Source organism: Anomaloglossus baeobatrachus, chromosome 7 (assembly GCF_048569485.1).
Source record: "Anomaloglossus baeobatrachus isolate aAnoBae1 chromosome 7, aAnoBae1.hap1, whole genome shotgun sequence".
NCBI classification, from domain to species: Eukaryota; Metazoa; Chordata; class Amphibia; order Anura; family Aromobatidae; genus Anomaloglossus; species Anomaloglossus baeobatrachus.
The window spans coordinates 298,399,497-298,416,179 of record NC_134359.1 but is presented as its reverse complement, the minus strand read 5'-3'; the positions used below and the strand labels follow the sequence as shown (position 1 = coordinate 298,416,179).

The 16,683-nt window shown below is 42.8% G+C and overlaps 2 protein-coding genes across 2 annotated transcripts in view; both read left to right on the top strand.

Annotated features, from left to right (window-relative positions):
* The window catches only part of LOC142246493 (arylamine N-acetyltransferase, pineal gland isozyme NAT-3-like), a 47,853-nt gene extending 31,755 nt beyond the window's left edge, over positions 1–16,098 (top strand). Inside the window, exons 2-3 of the mRNA XM_075319556.1 lie at positions 13,665–13,706; positions 14,767–16,098. Coding sequence (XP_075175671.1) covers positions 13,680–13,706; positions 14,767–15,582 — 843 coding nt within the window. The 5' untranslated portion in view covers positions 13,665–13,679 and the 3' untranslated portion in view covers positions 15,583–16,098. The remainder of the gene's footprint in view (positions 1–13,664; positions 13,707–14,766) is intronic.
* Positions 13,716–14,552, top strand: LOC142245757 (arylamine N-acetyltransferase, pineal gland isozyme NAT-10-like; the record flags this gene model as incomplete). The annotated part of the gene is made up of 1 exon (XM_075318711.1): positions 13,716–14,552. A coding segment is annotated over one exon (837 nt), but the record flags the coding sequence as incomplete, so codon positions are not given.
* Positions 16,099–16,683: the final 585 nt, after the last annotated feature.

Genomic DNA, 16,683 nt, shown 5'->3' with positions numbered 1-16,683 from the left:
TTATGCATTTTTCCAGCCAAAACGTTATAGTTGGAGTATATTGAGTTTCACTCAACATTTGAGATACACTCATTTGTGTATTCTCAAAGTTAATAACAATCTCATATAAAAAAATATGAGCAGACAATTTATTTTCTCGTTTTATTTTGAATACCAAACTCCCTGTGGCATCTACTTGAATGCGAGGGAGGCAATGCTTTGAACAATACTTCTTAAAAATATATATTTGTTCCTTTGACCAATAATGAACAAAAAAACCATCATATGAGATAGTATGGATATCTCCTGCATACTTATGAGTACTCTTCATCTGAGACAGTGATAAAACTGGATCTTTCAACTTTGGTGTACCAAACATCCTATCCATAGCTTCTTGCCTAGCATCTTGACAAATTCTTAGTGATGGTATGGTTGGTGGTTCCTTTTCTCCAAATGCTATTTCGGAATCAATTGTTTCTCGTCTCCAATTGTAGGGTAAAGTTTTTAACATTTCTTCTCCAAGTTTCCTTCTCTTCTCACCTCTCAACTGATTTTTTTGGAATGTGGTATGGGTCTTGTGTCAGGTGCTCGAACATGAAGAATTAAAGGGTGTCCCAGATCAGGTTCCTCTTCTGCATAAATATGCACTGCTGCTTTGCACTCCGTGCAATGCCCATCTGCAGTTAAGAACTTTCTTGCTTTGTTTTCACCCACACAAACTTTGTTCCTCTTAAAGGAGAAGGCACATGGGAGTCCATGCTGTTTATAAAGAACCTCTGTGATAATAGAAGTCCATGCATGTTTTTTGAGCACCATGCGCCTCTTTTTGCTGTCACCCTCATTATAGAACACAGTTTTGGGCTTGATCTCTAAGTATTGGTTATAAGGGATTAATACATGCCATAGAAGTGTTGGTTCTTGTCCCTGTGTGCGCACAAAGCCACCCTCTGAAGAGTGTTCCTCTGGAGAGTTTTCATCAGATGTGCTTGTGTCAGGCCACAACTCATTCATTTCTGTATCTTTGGATTGAGGCAAGATGTTATGTTCCATACGTAAGTACATCTGCAAATCATACCTATTTTGAAATACATAGTCATGTATCTGTTTGGGTTTAAATATAGCCTTGGAAGTTTCTGATTCTTCCATCAAGGAGCTATATTTCTGCAAGGCGGAGTGAGAACATACTTCCCTCCAGATAGGATCAGAGGCTGACTTCAACTGTCCATTAGCATTGAAAATGCCAGGATAAGATTTTAATGTTTTTTTTAATGTCTGACTATCAATAGAGGGTTTTCGTGGCATCTAAAAACAAAAATAGGTAAACATTAGAATGGATAAGCTACTATGTTTTTTTCTTGTCACTAATCAGATCTTACAACCTATATGTCTAGTTTCAAATAAACATTACTGCATGTAACATGGAAAGTGATCCTCGCCAATACACCATGGACATCTCAGTGTTTTGGTTGGAATTTCATTGTAATTTGAACTGTCATCAAAAAATAGATTTTGTTTAACAGGTACCGCAACCTTTTTTTTAATTAATTTATGTTGTTTAAATTCTGTCATGCTGTGGCTGCTGGCCACAGCATGACCGTAACGTATGTGTGGCAGTGCGGCGTGACATCTGCTGGCCACAGCATGACCGTAACGTATGTGTGGCAGTGCGGCGTGACATCTGCTGGCCACAGCATGACCGTAACGTATGTGTGGCAGTGCGGCGTGACATCTGCTGGCCACAGCATGACCGTAACGTATGTGTGGCAGTGCGGCGTGACATCTGCTGGCCACAGCATGACCGTAACGTATGTGTGGCAGTGCGGCGTGACATCAGTTCCCCAACGCCACTTGGCACATTTTCCTATTGTGCACTTATGTGCTTAAGGGCTAGAACACACAAACGAGTTTTGACGGGCGAATTCGTCCATCAAAATTCGTTCTAAATTCGCCTGCAATGCTGCCCTATGGGGCAGCACACACGGACGAATTTAAGCGGGTGTCATACATGGCGATATCGTGTTCAATATCGCCGCTATTTGGTCATAGCGGCGATATTGCACAGCAATCGCCACGTGTGACATCCCGACGCCGACCGTCGCAAGGTTTCTGAAGTTCCCAAACCTTGCGAGTGGGGTAAAACGCCGCATCGCCCCGTGTGACGCGGCGATGCGACGGCAGCAGAGACTCCTCTGAGCTATTCCTATGGAGCGGAAGCTCCCAGGAGTCTCCGCCCCCATCGCGTGACGTCACACGCGACCGGTCCGCCTCCATCTTCTCACCATCGGCTTGCAAGGTGTCAGTGTGTGACACCTCGCAGCCATCGGCGGGCCGATGCGCGTGGCCGCGGCATCGCCTGCGATGCTGCGGTCGCGTCGCTATGTGTGACGCCCACTTTAATTCTCGTCGGCGCCCAACTAGGCGCCGACGAGAATTATCAGTTGCATGCAGCTGATTTCTGAGTTCGCCCAGCGCTGTGAATCAAAGTGCCAGGAGGCTCAGAAACGGCGCCAGCAAAACGCCCGGCATGAGCGTCTGTGTTCATCCAGCGTACTCGCCGGGTGAGTACGCTGGAAGAACACATACGCTCGTGTGTTCGAGCCCTTAGGTGGGATTTAATTTCCTAAGGCTCCTTTCAGATTGCGTTTTTCCCTATGTCCACAGGTCCCGTCGGGGCATCCATCTGGACCGCCCCTCCCCCACTTTGCAAAGTGTGCTCCGGACGCATGCGCTCGACAGGGCCATTCACTGTTATGGAGCGCACTGCGTTACCGTGTGCTCTGTTTTGTGCCATTTTTTGCACATTTACGTTTCTGCAGACGGACACCCGAACGTAGTGAGCTCTCTACATCCATTCTCCTGCTGCCATGCCATCCATATCTGCATACATTGATCAGCAGATCCATACACACACTCATGCACAGATAAAGATAGGACAATTACACACAGTAGATCAGACCTTCCTGCATAGAAATATGCCATACATAGGAAATCAATACCTACCTTCACATTTAGTGAACACACTTGTACCAGAATGTGTTTCTCTGCCTGCTCTTATGACTGAAGTGAAAATGAACATCCAAAGAAAAGGTCACACACAGGGTCAGACAGAGGGTGGGATCAAAATCACTCAAAAGTTGATACATTGTGTTGATAAAACTACATGCACATGTAAAAGGAGCTAAGGCTATGTCGACACTTTGCTTTTTACCTGCTTTTTTGCTGCTTTTTCAACTGCAGCGTTTAATGCCAAAATGGATGTGTTCTGCTTTTCAAGCAAAGTCTATGGGAATTTGGGTTTCTTGTTCACACTATGTTGTTCAAAATGCTGCCTTTTTGTTGCAGAACTTTGGTCAAAAACTCAGCTTTGCACTGCAAAACCCAAATGGCAAAAACAACTGACATGTGAATTGTTTTTGCCATTTGGGTTTTGCATTGCAAAGCTGAGTTTTTGACCAAAGTTCTGCAACAAAAAGGCTGCAGTTTGAACTGCATAGTGTGCACAAGAAACCAAAATTCCCATAGACTTTGCTGGAAAAGCAGGCAGATCTCACCAGCGACCAGTGACCAGCCCCCAGCCAGCAGCGACGTGCAAGCAACGCTGCGCTTGCACGGAGCCGGCGTCTGGAAGCTGCGGACACTGGTAACTAAGGTAAACATCGGGTATGGTTACCCGATGTTTACCTTAGTTACCAGCGCACACCGCTTAGGCTGCTTTCACACATCCGGATTTTTGCTCTGCGGCACAATACGGCGTTCTGCAGAAAAACCGCAACCGGCTTTTGTAACGCCGGTTGCGTTTTTTTTTGCATAGACTTACATTAGTGCCGTATTGTGCCGCAGGGGCTTGCGTTCGGTCCGGTTTTGGCCGCATGCGGCAGATTTAGCCGATGCCGCTGCCGGATCGAACGTTCCCTGCAACGTTTTTTGCTCCGGCAAAAAACACCGCATCGCGCCGCATCCGTCCGCTGCGGCGCATTTTTCAATGCATACCTATGGAGGCCGGATGCAGCGCGATGCGGAAAAAAACGCATCCGGTCGCCGCATGCGTTTTTTTTCCACTGCGCATGCTCAGTAGCATGCCGCAACCGGAAAAAAACGGACGGGCCGCATGTAAAAACTTATGCAAAGGATGCGGTGTTTTCGCCGCATTCGTTGCATAGTTTTCACAGCCGTATTGAGCCGCAGGGCTCAAACCGGATGTGTGAAAGTAGCCTTAGCTTAGTGTGTGCAGGGAGCAGGAGCCGGCACCAGCAGTGTGAGAGCTGCGGAGGCTGGTAACGAAGTTAATATATCGGGTAACCACCTTGGTTACCCGATGTTTACCTTGGTTACAGCTTACCGCAGCTGTCAGACGCCGGCTCCTGCTCCCTGCACATTCAGGATTGTTGCTGTCTCGCTGTCACACACAGCGATGTGCGCTTATCAGCGGGAGAGCAACAATAAAAAAACGAACCAGGGCTGTGTGTAACGAGCAGCGATCTCACAGCAGGGGCCAGATCCAGTGTCACACACAGCGAGATCGCTAATGAGGTCACAAAAACCGTGACTCAGCAGCGATCTCAGTAGCGATCTCGCTCTGTGTGAAGCACCCCTAAACAACTTACCAGCAATCCCAACAACGATACAACCTGATAGGGATCGCTGGTAAGTTGCTAGGAGGTTGCTGGTGAGATGTCACACAGTCAGACCTAAGCGACGCTTCAGCGATCCCACCAGCAACCTGACCTGGCAGGGATCACTGGAGCATCGCTACATGGGTTGCTGGTGAGCTGCCATACAGGCAGATCTCACCAGCAAGTGACCAGCCCCCAGCCAGCAGCGACGTGGAAGCGATGCTGTGCTTGGTAACTAAGGTAAATATCGGGTAACTAACCCGATATTTACCTTGGTTACCAGTGCACACCGCTTAGCGCTGGCTCCCTGCACACCTAGCCACAGTACACATCGGGTTAATTACTTGATGTGTCCTGCATCTACGTGTGCAGGGAGCAGGAGCCGGCACTGACAGTGTGAGAGCGGCGGATGCTGGTAACGAAGGTAAATATCAGGTAACCAAGGGAAGTGCTTCTTGGTTACCCGATGTTTACCATGGTTACCAGCGTCCGCAGAAGCCGGCTCCTGCTCACTGCACATTCAGTTGTTGCTCTGTCGCTGTCACACACAGTGATGAGCGCTTCACAGCGGGACAGCAACAACTAAAAAATGGTCCAGGACATTCAGCAACAACCAATGACCTCACAGCAGGGGCCAGGTTGTTGTTGGATGTCACACACAGCAACATCGCTAGCAAGTTGTGCCTCAGCAGCGAGGTTGCTAGCGATGTTGCTAGCGATGTTGCTAGCGATGTTGCTTAGTGTGACGTGGCCTTTAGGCTAAGTTCACACTGCTTAAATATGACACCTGTTTTGTCTGAACCGGAATTAAACTCTGAATGTGGTAGTGCAGGAGTTCCTTGGTGTCTCCTGCTGGCGGGGTCTCCCCTCCAGTGTCCTATGCCGGGGAAATGCCAGGGAACCACAGACAAAGCCTGCAGTACAAGACCCACAGGTAGCCGACAGCAAGGGAGGCCATGAGTACCCGTGCTGCTGCAGCGAAGCGGGAGGACGATGTGCAGGGGAGCACTGCTCACCGGCATCCCTCTGTTGTTGTGCTGTAAGGATTCCCTGAGCTTTCCCGCTGGCAGGGTGACATCACCCCACCAGCGTTCTGCAGCCTGGGGAAATCCCAGGGAAACCCCTTCAGCACCATACATCACATGCTCACATTGGATTACAGAACAGGTACTACCAGGGGTCAAGTTCTGGGAAAAAAAATGTGGGAACTCACCGAAGATTTCCTACTTTCCCCCACTCTGATCAGAGTTACACTAACATTGTAATGAAATAATACTGCCATACTGTGACTGAATAAACCGCATGCAAAGACCAATATTACCCCTATACAGTGACCATAGATAAGCAGAAACTAGCTACACGGCGCTCTGCAGACCGCAGTAGTGATTATGTTACCTTTAGTCCTCTTTCACATGATCATATGTGTATTGCGCGCATTAAAAATGCAGCGATATCACTGCGTATTTACCGTCGTATTTCACGCAGCCTAGTGATTTGTATTAATTGGGCTACGAAATATGCTACAAAATAGAACATGCCGTATTTGTTTTTCACGCATTTAACGCATATGAGAATAAACCCATCGGTTTCAATGGGTATATTTCATCGTGAAATACACATGCGTGAAAAACACAGCGTATTACACGACAAAAATAAGATCATGTGAAAGAGGCCTTATATCCATCCAATGGTCACATGCAACGTTTGCTGTTACTGGGGTCATTTGCTCTTCCTATTTCTAGTCCAGACCGCCACAATGATTTTTCCCAGCCTCTACTTGTCTCTGTAGTATTTTGTATTCAGACAGCTACGGGTTAGACCCCCCAGAAAAAGAGCGTAAATATCTCGGGAACGAAAGGAGATCTAACGTTAATTTTTGCTGATCAAACCGGATCTAACGAATATCTATCAGAATCCATCCAAAAAACGGCCAATTTCAAAAGAGGGGGGGCTAACCCGTAGCTAACCCCCCACCTGACACCCCCAATATCTCGGGAACGAAAGGAGATCTAACGTTAATTTTTGCTGATCAAACCGGATCTAACGAATATCTATCAGAATCCATCCAAAAAACGGCCAATTTCAAAAGAGGGGGGGCTAACCCGTAGCTAACCCCCCACCTGACACCCCCAATATCTCGGGAACGAAAGGAGATCTAACGTTAATTTTTGCTGATCAAACCGGATCTAACGAATATCTATCAGAATCCATCCAAAAAACGGCCAATTTCAAAAGAGGGGGGGCTAACCCGTAGCTAACCCCCCACCTGACACCCCCAATATCTCGGGAACGAAAGGAGATCTAACGTTAATTTTTGCTGATCAAACCGGATCTAACGAATATCTATCAGAATCCATCCAAAAAACGGCCAATTTCAAAAGAGGGGGGGCTAACCCGTAGCTAACCCCCCACCTGACACCCCCAATATCTCGGGAACGAAAGGAGATCTAACGTTAATTTTTGCTGATCAAACCGGATCTAACGAATATCTATCAGAATCCATCCAAAAAACGGCCAATTTCAAAAGAGGGGGGGCTAACCCGTAGCTAACCCCCTACCTGACACCCCCAATATCTCGGGAACGAAAGGAGATCTAACGTTAATTTTTGCTGATCAAACCGGATCTAACGAATATCTATCAGAATCCATCCAAAAAACGGCCAATTTCAAAAGAGGGGGGGCTAACCCGTAGCTAACCCCCCACCTGACACCCCCAATATCTCGGGAACGAAAGGAGATCTAACGTTAATTTTTGCTGATCAAACCGGATCTAACGAATATCTATCAGAATCCATCCAAAAAACGGCCAATTTCAAAAGAGGGGGGGCTAACCCGTAGCTAACCCCCCACCTGACACCCCCAATATCTCGGGAACGAAAGGAGATCTAACGTTAATTTTTGCTGATCAAACCGGATCTAACGAATATCTATCAGAATCCATCCAAAAAACGGCCAATTTCAAAAGAGGGGGGGCTAACCCGTAGCTAACCCCCCACCTGACACCCCCAATATCTCGGGAACGAAAGGAGATCTAACGTTAATTTTTGCTGATCAAACCGGATCTAACGAATATCTATCAGAATCCATCCAAAAAACGGCCAATTTCAAAAGAGGGGGGGCTAACCCGTAGCTAACCCCCTACCTGACACCCCCAATATCTCGGGAACGAAAGGAGATCTAACGTTAATTTTTGCTGATCAAACCGGATCTAACGAATATCTATCAGAATCCATCCAAAAAACGGCCAATTTCAAAAGAGGGGGGGCTAACCCGTAGCTAACCCCCCACCTGACACCCCCAATATCTCGGGAACGAAAGGAGATCTAACGTTAATTTTTGCTGATCAAACCGGATCTAACGAATATCTATCAGAATCCATCCAAAAAACGGCCAATTTCAAAAGAGGGGGGGCTAACCCGTAGCTAACCCCCCACCTGACACCCCCAATATCTCGGGAACGAAAGGAGATCTAACGTTAATTTTTGCTGATCAAACCGGATCTAACGAATATCTATCAGAATCCATCCAAAAAACGGCCAATTTCAAAAGAGGGGGGGCTAACCCGTAGCTAACCCCCTACCTGACACCCCCAATATCTCGGGAACGAAAGGAGATCTAACGTTAATTTTTGCTGATCAAACCGGATCTAACGAATATCTATCAGAATCCATCCAAAAAACGGCCAATTTCAAAAGAGGGGGGGCTAACCCGTAGCTAACCCCCCACCTGACACCCCCAATATCTCGGGAACGAAAGGAGATCTAACGTTAATTTTTGCTGATCAAACCGGATCTAACGAATATCTATCAGAATCCATCCAAAAAACGGCCAATTTCAAAAGAGGGGGGGCTAACCCGTAGCTAACCCCCTACCTGACACCCCCAATATCTCGGGAACGAAAGGAGATCTAACGTTAATTTTTGCTGATCAAACCGGATCTAACGAATATCTATCAGAATCCATCCAAAAAACGGCCAATTTCAAAAGAGGGGGGGCTAACCCGTAGCTAACCCCCCACCTGACACCCCCAATATCTCGGGAACGAAAGGAGATCTAACGTTAATTTTTGCTGATCAAACCGGATCTAACGAATATCTATCAGAATCCATTCAAAAAACGGCCAATTTCAAAAGAGGGGGGGCTAACCCGTAGCTAACCCCCCACCTGACACCCCCAATATCTCGGGAACGAAAGGAGATCTAACGTTAATTTTTGCTGATCAAACCGGATCTAACGAATATCTATCAGAATCCATCCAAAAAACGGCCAATTTCAAAAGAGGGGGGGGCTAACCCGTAGCTAACCCCCCACCTGACACCCCCAATATCTCGGGAATGAAAGGAGATCTAACGTTAATTTTTGCTGATCAAACCGGATCTAACGAATATCTATCAGAATCCATCCAAAAAACGGCCAATTTCAAAAGAGGGGGGGCTAACCCGTAGCTAACCCCCCACCTGACACCCCCAATATCTCGGGAACGAAAGGAGATCTAACGTTAATTTTTGCTGATCAAACCGGATCTAACGAATATCTATCAGAATCCATCCAAAAAACGGCCAATTTCAAAAGAGGGGGGGCTAACCCGTAGCTAACCCCCCACCTGACACCCCCAATATCTCGGGAACGAAAGGAGATCTAACGTTAATTTTTGCTGATCAAACCGGATCTAACGAATATCTATCAGAATCCATCCAAAAAACGGCCAATTTCAAAAGAGGGGGGGCTAACCCGTAGCTAACCCCCCACCTGACACCCCCAATATCTCGGGAACGAAAGGAGATCTAACGTTAATTTTTGCTGATCAAACCGGATCTAACGAATATCTATCAGAATCCATCCAAAAAACGGCCAATTTCAAAAGAGGGGGGGCTAACCCGTAGCTAACCCCCCACCTGACACCCCCAATATCTCGGGAACGAAAGGAGATCTAACGTTAATTTTTGCTGATCAAACCGGATCTAACGAATATCTATCAGAATCCATCCAAAAAACGGCCAATTTCAAAAGAGGGGGGGCTAACCCGTAGCTAACCCCCCACCTGACACCCCCAATATCTCGGGAACGAAAGGAGATCTAACGTTAATTTTTGCTGATCAAACCGGATCTAACGAATATCTATCAGAATCCATCCAAAAAACGGCCAATTTCAAAAGAGGGGGGGCTAACCCGTAGCTAACCCCCCACCTGACACCCCCAATATCTCGGGAACGAAAGGAGATCTAACGTTAATTTTTGCTGATCAAACCGGATCTAACGAATATCTATCAGAATCCATCCAAAAAACGGCCAATTTCAAAAGAGGGGGGGCTAGCTACGGGTTAGCCCCCCCTGAAAAAGATCGTAAATATCTAATTTTGTAGAGGAGATCTAACGTTAGTTTTGGTTGATCAAACCGGATCTAACAAAGATCTAACGAATGGAATCATTTTTTACCCAAATTCTTAATAAGGGGGGGCTAACTCGGGGTTGGTGGGCGAGTGGGCGTATAATTCCCAGTGGAAGAAGCCTGAGAGCCTTGTCCCAGGGTAGGCCGAGAAGCCTGGGCCTTGCCTAGGGAGCATCCCCGCCCACAGGGGCCCCGCCCTGGGCTTGCTCCAGACATCAGGAGAGCTACTAAAAAAAAGGAATAACGTTTGGAACACCATTTTAAGTCTGAACTGGGTGCAAAAACCTAAAAAACATCACTATGGGGAGATAAGGTATGCACACCAGTGACTATGTAAGGGGAATACATGCAATAGCAGAAACTGCTGTGTGAATACTGACATGAAAAATCCAATAGCTATATGTAAGAATGAAATGTGAAAAATGGAACCTGCATTACTGCCATGAACATATGAATCAAGAGAATTTAGCTACTGAATTGATCAATGCAGAAGAGCCCCAACACTACGCCAAAGTATTTCTCTACGTTGGGGTCCCGAGCTCGTGTGTGTCCTCTCATGCAGTTACAAAACCTACCGTGTATGGGACGCTGAGACCCAGGCTATATATGGAGAGCTACTGACACACAACCTCTCACATAGGGGCAGTATTATAGTAGTTATATTCTTGTACATAGGGGCAGTATTATAGTAGTTATATTCTTGTACATAGGGGCAGTATTATAGTAGTTATATTCTTGTATATAGGGGACAGTATTATAGTAGTTATATTCTTGTATATAGGGGGCAGTATTATAGTAGTTATATTCTTGTATATAGGGGGCAGTATTATAGTAGTTATATTCTTGTATATAGGGGGCAGTATTATAGTAGTTATATTCTTGTATATAGGGGGCAGTATTATAGTAGTTATATTCTTGTATATAGAAGCAGTATTATAGTAGTTATATTCTTGTATATAGGGAGCAGTATTATAGTAGTTATATTCTTGTACATAGGGGCAGTATTATAGTAGCTATATTCTTGTACATAGGGGCAGTATTATAGTAGTTATATTCTTGTACATAGGAGCAGTATTATAGTAGTTATATTCTTGTATATAGAGAGCAGTATTATAGTAGTTATATTCTTGTACATAGGGGCAGTATTATAGTAGCTATATTCTTGTACATAGGGGCAGTATTATAGTAGTTATATTCTTGTATATAGGGGGCAGTATTATAGTAGTTATATTCTTATACATAGGGGCAGTATTATAGTAGTTATATTCTTGTACATAGGAGGTAGTATTATAGTAGTTATATTCTTGTCCATAGGGGTAGTATCATAGTAGTTATATTCTTGTACATAGGGGCAGTATTATAGTAGTTATATTCTTGTACATAGGAGGTAGTATTATAGTAGTTATATTCTTATACATAGGGGCAGTATTATAGTAGTTATATTCTTGTACATAGGAGGTAGTATTATAGTAGTTATATTCTTGTCCATAGGGGTAGTATCATAGTAGTTATATTCTTGTATATAGGGAGCAGTATTATAGTAGTTATATTCTTGTACATAGGGGCAGTATTATAGTAGCTATATTCTTGTACATAGGGGCAGTATTATAGTAGTTATATTCTTGTACATAGGGGCAGTATTATAGTAGTTATATTCTTGTACATAGGAGCAGTATTATAGTAGTTATATTCTTGTATATAGGAGCAGTATTATAGTAGTTATATTCTTATACATAGGGGCAGTATTATAGTAGTTATATTCTTGTACATAGGAGGTAGTATTATAGTAGTTATATTCTTGTCCATAGGGGTAGTATCATAGTAGTTATATTCTTGTACATAGGGGCAGTATTATAGTAGTTATATTCTTGTACATAGGAGGTAGTATTATAGTAGTTATATTCTTATACATAGGGGCAGTATTATAGTAGTTATATTCTTGTACATAGGAGGTAGTATTATAGTAGTTATATTCTTGTCCATAGGGGTAGTATCATAGTAGTTATATTCTTGTATATAGGGAGCAGTATTATAGTAGTTATATTCTTGTACATAGGGGCAGTATTATAGTAGCTATATTCTTGTACATAGGGGCAGTATTATAGTAGTTATATTCTGGTACATAGGGGCAGTATTATAGTAGTTATATTCTTGTACATAGGAGCAGTATTATAGTAGTTAAATTCTTGTATATAGGAGCAGTATTATAGTAGTTATATTCTTGTATATAGAGAGCAGTATTATAGTAGTTATATTCTTGTACATAGGGGCAGTATTATAGTAGCTATATTCTTGTACATAGGGGCAGTATTATAGTAGTTATATTCTTGTATATAGGGGGCAGTATTATAGTAGTTATATTCTTATACATAGGGGCAGTATTATAGTAGTTATATTCTTGTACATAGGAGGTAGTATTATAGTAGTTATATTCTTGTCCATAGGGGTAGTATCATAGTAGTTATATTCTTGTACATAGGGGCAGTATTATAGTAGTTATATTCTTGTACATAGGAGGTAGTATTATAATAGTTATATTCTTATACATAGGGGCAGTATTATAGTAGTTATATTCTTGTACATAGGAGGTAGTATTATAGTAGTTATATTCTTGTCCATAGGGGTAGTATCATAGTAGTTATATTCTTGTATATAGGGAGCAGTATTATAGTAGTTATATTCTTGTACATAGGGGCAGTATTATAGTAGCTATATTCTTGTACATAGGGGCAGTATTATAGTAGTTATATTCTTGTACATAGGGGCAGTATTATAGTAGTTATATTCTTGTACATAGGAGCAGTATTATAGTAGTTATATTCTTGTATATAGGAGCAGTATTATAGTAGTTATATTCTTATACATAGGGGCAGTATTATAGTAGTTATATTCTTGTACATAGGAGGTAGTATTATAGTAGTTATATTCTTGTCCATAGGGGTAGTATCATAGTAGTTATATTCTTGTACATAGGGGCAGTATTATAGTAGTTATATTCTTGTACATAGGAGGTAGTATTATAGTAGTTATATTCTTATACATAGGAGCAGTATTATAGTAGTTATATTCTTGTACATAGGAGGTAGTATTATAGTAGTTATATTCTTGTCCATAGGGGTAGTATCATAGTAGTTATATTCTTGTATATAGGGAGCAGTATTATAGTAGTTATATTCTTGTACATAGGGGCAGTATTATAGTAGCTATATTCTTGTACATAGGGGCAGTATTATAGTAGTTATATTCTTGTACATAGGGGCAGTATTATAGTAGTTATATTCTTGTACATAGGAGCAGTATTATAGTAGTTATATTCTTGTATATAGGAGCAGTATTATAGTAGTTATATTCTTGTATATAGGGGGCAGTATTATAGTAGTTATATTCTTGTACATAGGAGGTAGTATTATAGTAGTTATATTCTTGTACATAGGGGCAGTATCATAGTAGTTATACTCTTGTACATAGGGGCAGTATTATAGTAGTTATATTCTTGTACATAGGAGGTAGTATTATAGTAGTTATACTCTTGTACATAGGGGCAGTATTATAGTAGTTATATTCTTTTACATAGGAGGTAGTATTATAGTAGTTATACTCTTGTACATAGGGGCAGTATTATAGCACATATATTTTTTTGTACGTGGAATAGTAATAAATATTTTTTCTATATTATATTATAGGACATTTGCCACACAATGGACATAAAGGAATACCTCCATAGGGTGAGTTTGACAAATTCTGGACCTCCTTCTCTCTCAGCATTACGAGAATTACACCGCCACCATGTGCACTCTATTCCGATAGAAAGTCTCAGCATACATAGTGGAGAAAAGATTATCTTGGACATTTCATGGATATACAACAAGATTGTAGTAAGACGACGAGGAGGTTTCTGTTATGAGAACAATGGCCTTTTCTTGTGGGTGCTACAACAACTGGGCTACCAAACACAAGTGTTGTCATCAATGGTGAGGAACAGAATAATTGGTATTTACGGTCCCCCATTTGATCACATGATATTGGTGGTAAACCTCGAGGGAAGAAGATGGATTTGTGATGTCGGTTATGGGGAAGCACCTGTTGAGCCATTCCCATTAGAGGCCGGATGGGAAGAGGAGCAGGACAGCGGCGTGTATCATTTACTGGTAGAAGGAGATGAGTGGTACATGGAGCGGAAGGAAGAAAATGGCTGGAGAAGTCTGTACAAGTTCACCCTGGAGGAGAGGACATTTGAGGATTTTCGGGACATGTGTGAATATCATCAGACGTCGCCCAGTTCTATATTTGTTCAAAAGTCCTTATGTTCCCTACAACTCCCACGTGCAAGACTGACGTACATAGGACGCCAACTTATCACTACTGAATACACCAAGGGCGGTGGAAGTGTGAAGACCACTCGAAAACTTACCGACGAGGAGATCCCAGGTCTACTCAGAGATACGTTTTGGATTGTCCTGAGTGGAAAACTGATTCCCAAAGATGAAGATATTGTAATTCCAAAGACACATCAATCAGTAAGGTTCATGATTGCTGACCTGTTGGTGAAATTGACTATAGTCATCTTGTAATACATGCCATGCATCTCCTTCTGACCATACTTCTGATCGTGAGATAAAACAAAGGTTCTTCACATAGATTTAGAGACTGGTACCCAGTCCATAATAGTGATAATATTTTAGGGTTTAGGGGTCTCAGTATTTTATGGCTTTCTTTCTCTTTCGAAACTATGGTTCATTGGGGAACGCAGAACCAGTTGACTAATCAATTACTTTTTTCTTCTAGGACTCTTCTTCTAAGCTGGACCTGAACGCCTATCTCCAGAGAATCGGCATTGCAGATTACATGGCAATTTCCAAGACGCCATCACTTTCTTCATTACGGACTATACACCGCCATCACGTGTTCTCTGTCCCCTTTGAAAGCCTCAGTATGCACAGTGGGGAGAAAATCATTTTCGACATTGGCTGGATTTATGAGAAGATCGTCTTGAGAAAGCGTGGAGGCTTCTGTTTCGAGAACAATGGTCTTTTCTTGTGGGTCTTGCAACAATTGGGCTACCAGCCGCGAGTGTTATCAAGCAGGGTGAGGATCAAAGTGACCGATGTTTATGAACCTCCACACTCGCACATAATATTGACCGTGGAGCTTGAGGGAAGAAGATGGTTGTGTGATGTCGGTTTCGGAGACGGAATCCTTGAACCAATCCCTCTGGAGGCCGGCTGGGAAGGGGAGCAGGACAACGGTGTGTATCGGTTAGAAGTAGAAGATGAGTGGCACTTGCAGAAGAAGGAGGACGAAGTCTGGAATACTCTCTTCAAGTTCAACCTCGAAGAGAGGACATTTGAGGATTTCCGCGAGAGGTGCGAACATTACCAGACCTCACCCAATTCATTCTTTGTCCAAAAATCCTTCTGTTCCCTACACTTCCCAGATGGAAAACTGACGTACATTGGGCACCGACTGATCACCACTGAGTACACAAAAGGAGGTGGAAGCGTGAAGACCACGAAAGAGCTCACTGAGGAGGAGATTCCAGCTCTACTCAAAGACAAATTTGGGATTGTCCTTAGTGGAAAACTAACACCAAAAGAAGACTAAAGAAGACTAGCCGGTGATCAAAGAGTCTCCATTGTTATCCTTCTAGCACTATATGTGCGTATGTATGGGAAGCAATAATGTTATAGCTTACGTATTTTTAGCTTTAGTTGATTGAAAGCCCCAACCCCTATCAATCATGGGATGCGATGATCATCAATAGGGTCATTGTGCTTAAAAGGTCCCTTACCCAATTTTCTTTCCGTATTCTCCGCTCTGCACTTTATATTTGATCTGAGTGATCCTTTCTGGGAGATTCACTTATTAATTGCATTAAACTATATAGCCTTTATTGTTTTTATGATATATCATAATAAAGGATGATTTTTATGACGGTATTATTTCTGGCATAGCTATGTATGCAGCTCTTCTAGGCTGTGCTGAGACTTCCTGCTGGTAGAGGGGAGAAAGAGCAGCTTCATTCAATCTATAACCTCATATTCTGCAGGAAGTCAAGGAAAGCATTCTGATCTTTGTGAAAACAATAAAATAAAAATAAAATTATTATTCTTGAAATTATTCACTTGTATCTCGTTTTGGTGATTTATGTAACCAGTGAACGCTTCTTCCAGATTCTGTGAGAAAAGCCTTAACCAAAAATCAAGAAAAATCCAATAAAACAAGAATTTTTGTCTGAATACAAATATTCCCCGTATGCCATATACTGAGGTCCATGACACTGAGCTATGAGCAGCTGTGTGATACAGTCCTCGTATTCTAGATCTGCTTCCTCACATTGTAGATCTGCTTCCTCACTTTGTCAATCTGCTTCCTCACATTGTAAATCTGCTTCCTCACATTGTAAATCTGCACCCTTACATAATAAATTGGCTTCCTCACATTGTAGATCTGCTTCTTCGCACTGTAGATCTGTTTTCTTGCCTTCAAGGTATGATCCTTCACACTGTAGATATGCTTCTTCACTTTATAGATCTGTTTTATCACATTATATATCTTCTTCCTCATATAGTAGATCTATCCTCTTGCATAATAAATCTGCTTCCTTACATTGTAGATCTGCCTCCTCACATTGCAGATCTGCTTGCTCACATTGCAGATCTGCTTGCTCACATTGCAGATCTGCTTCCTCACATTGCAGATCTG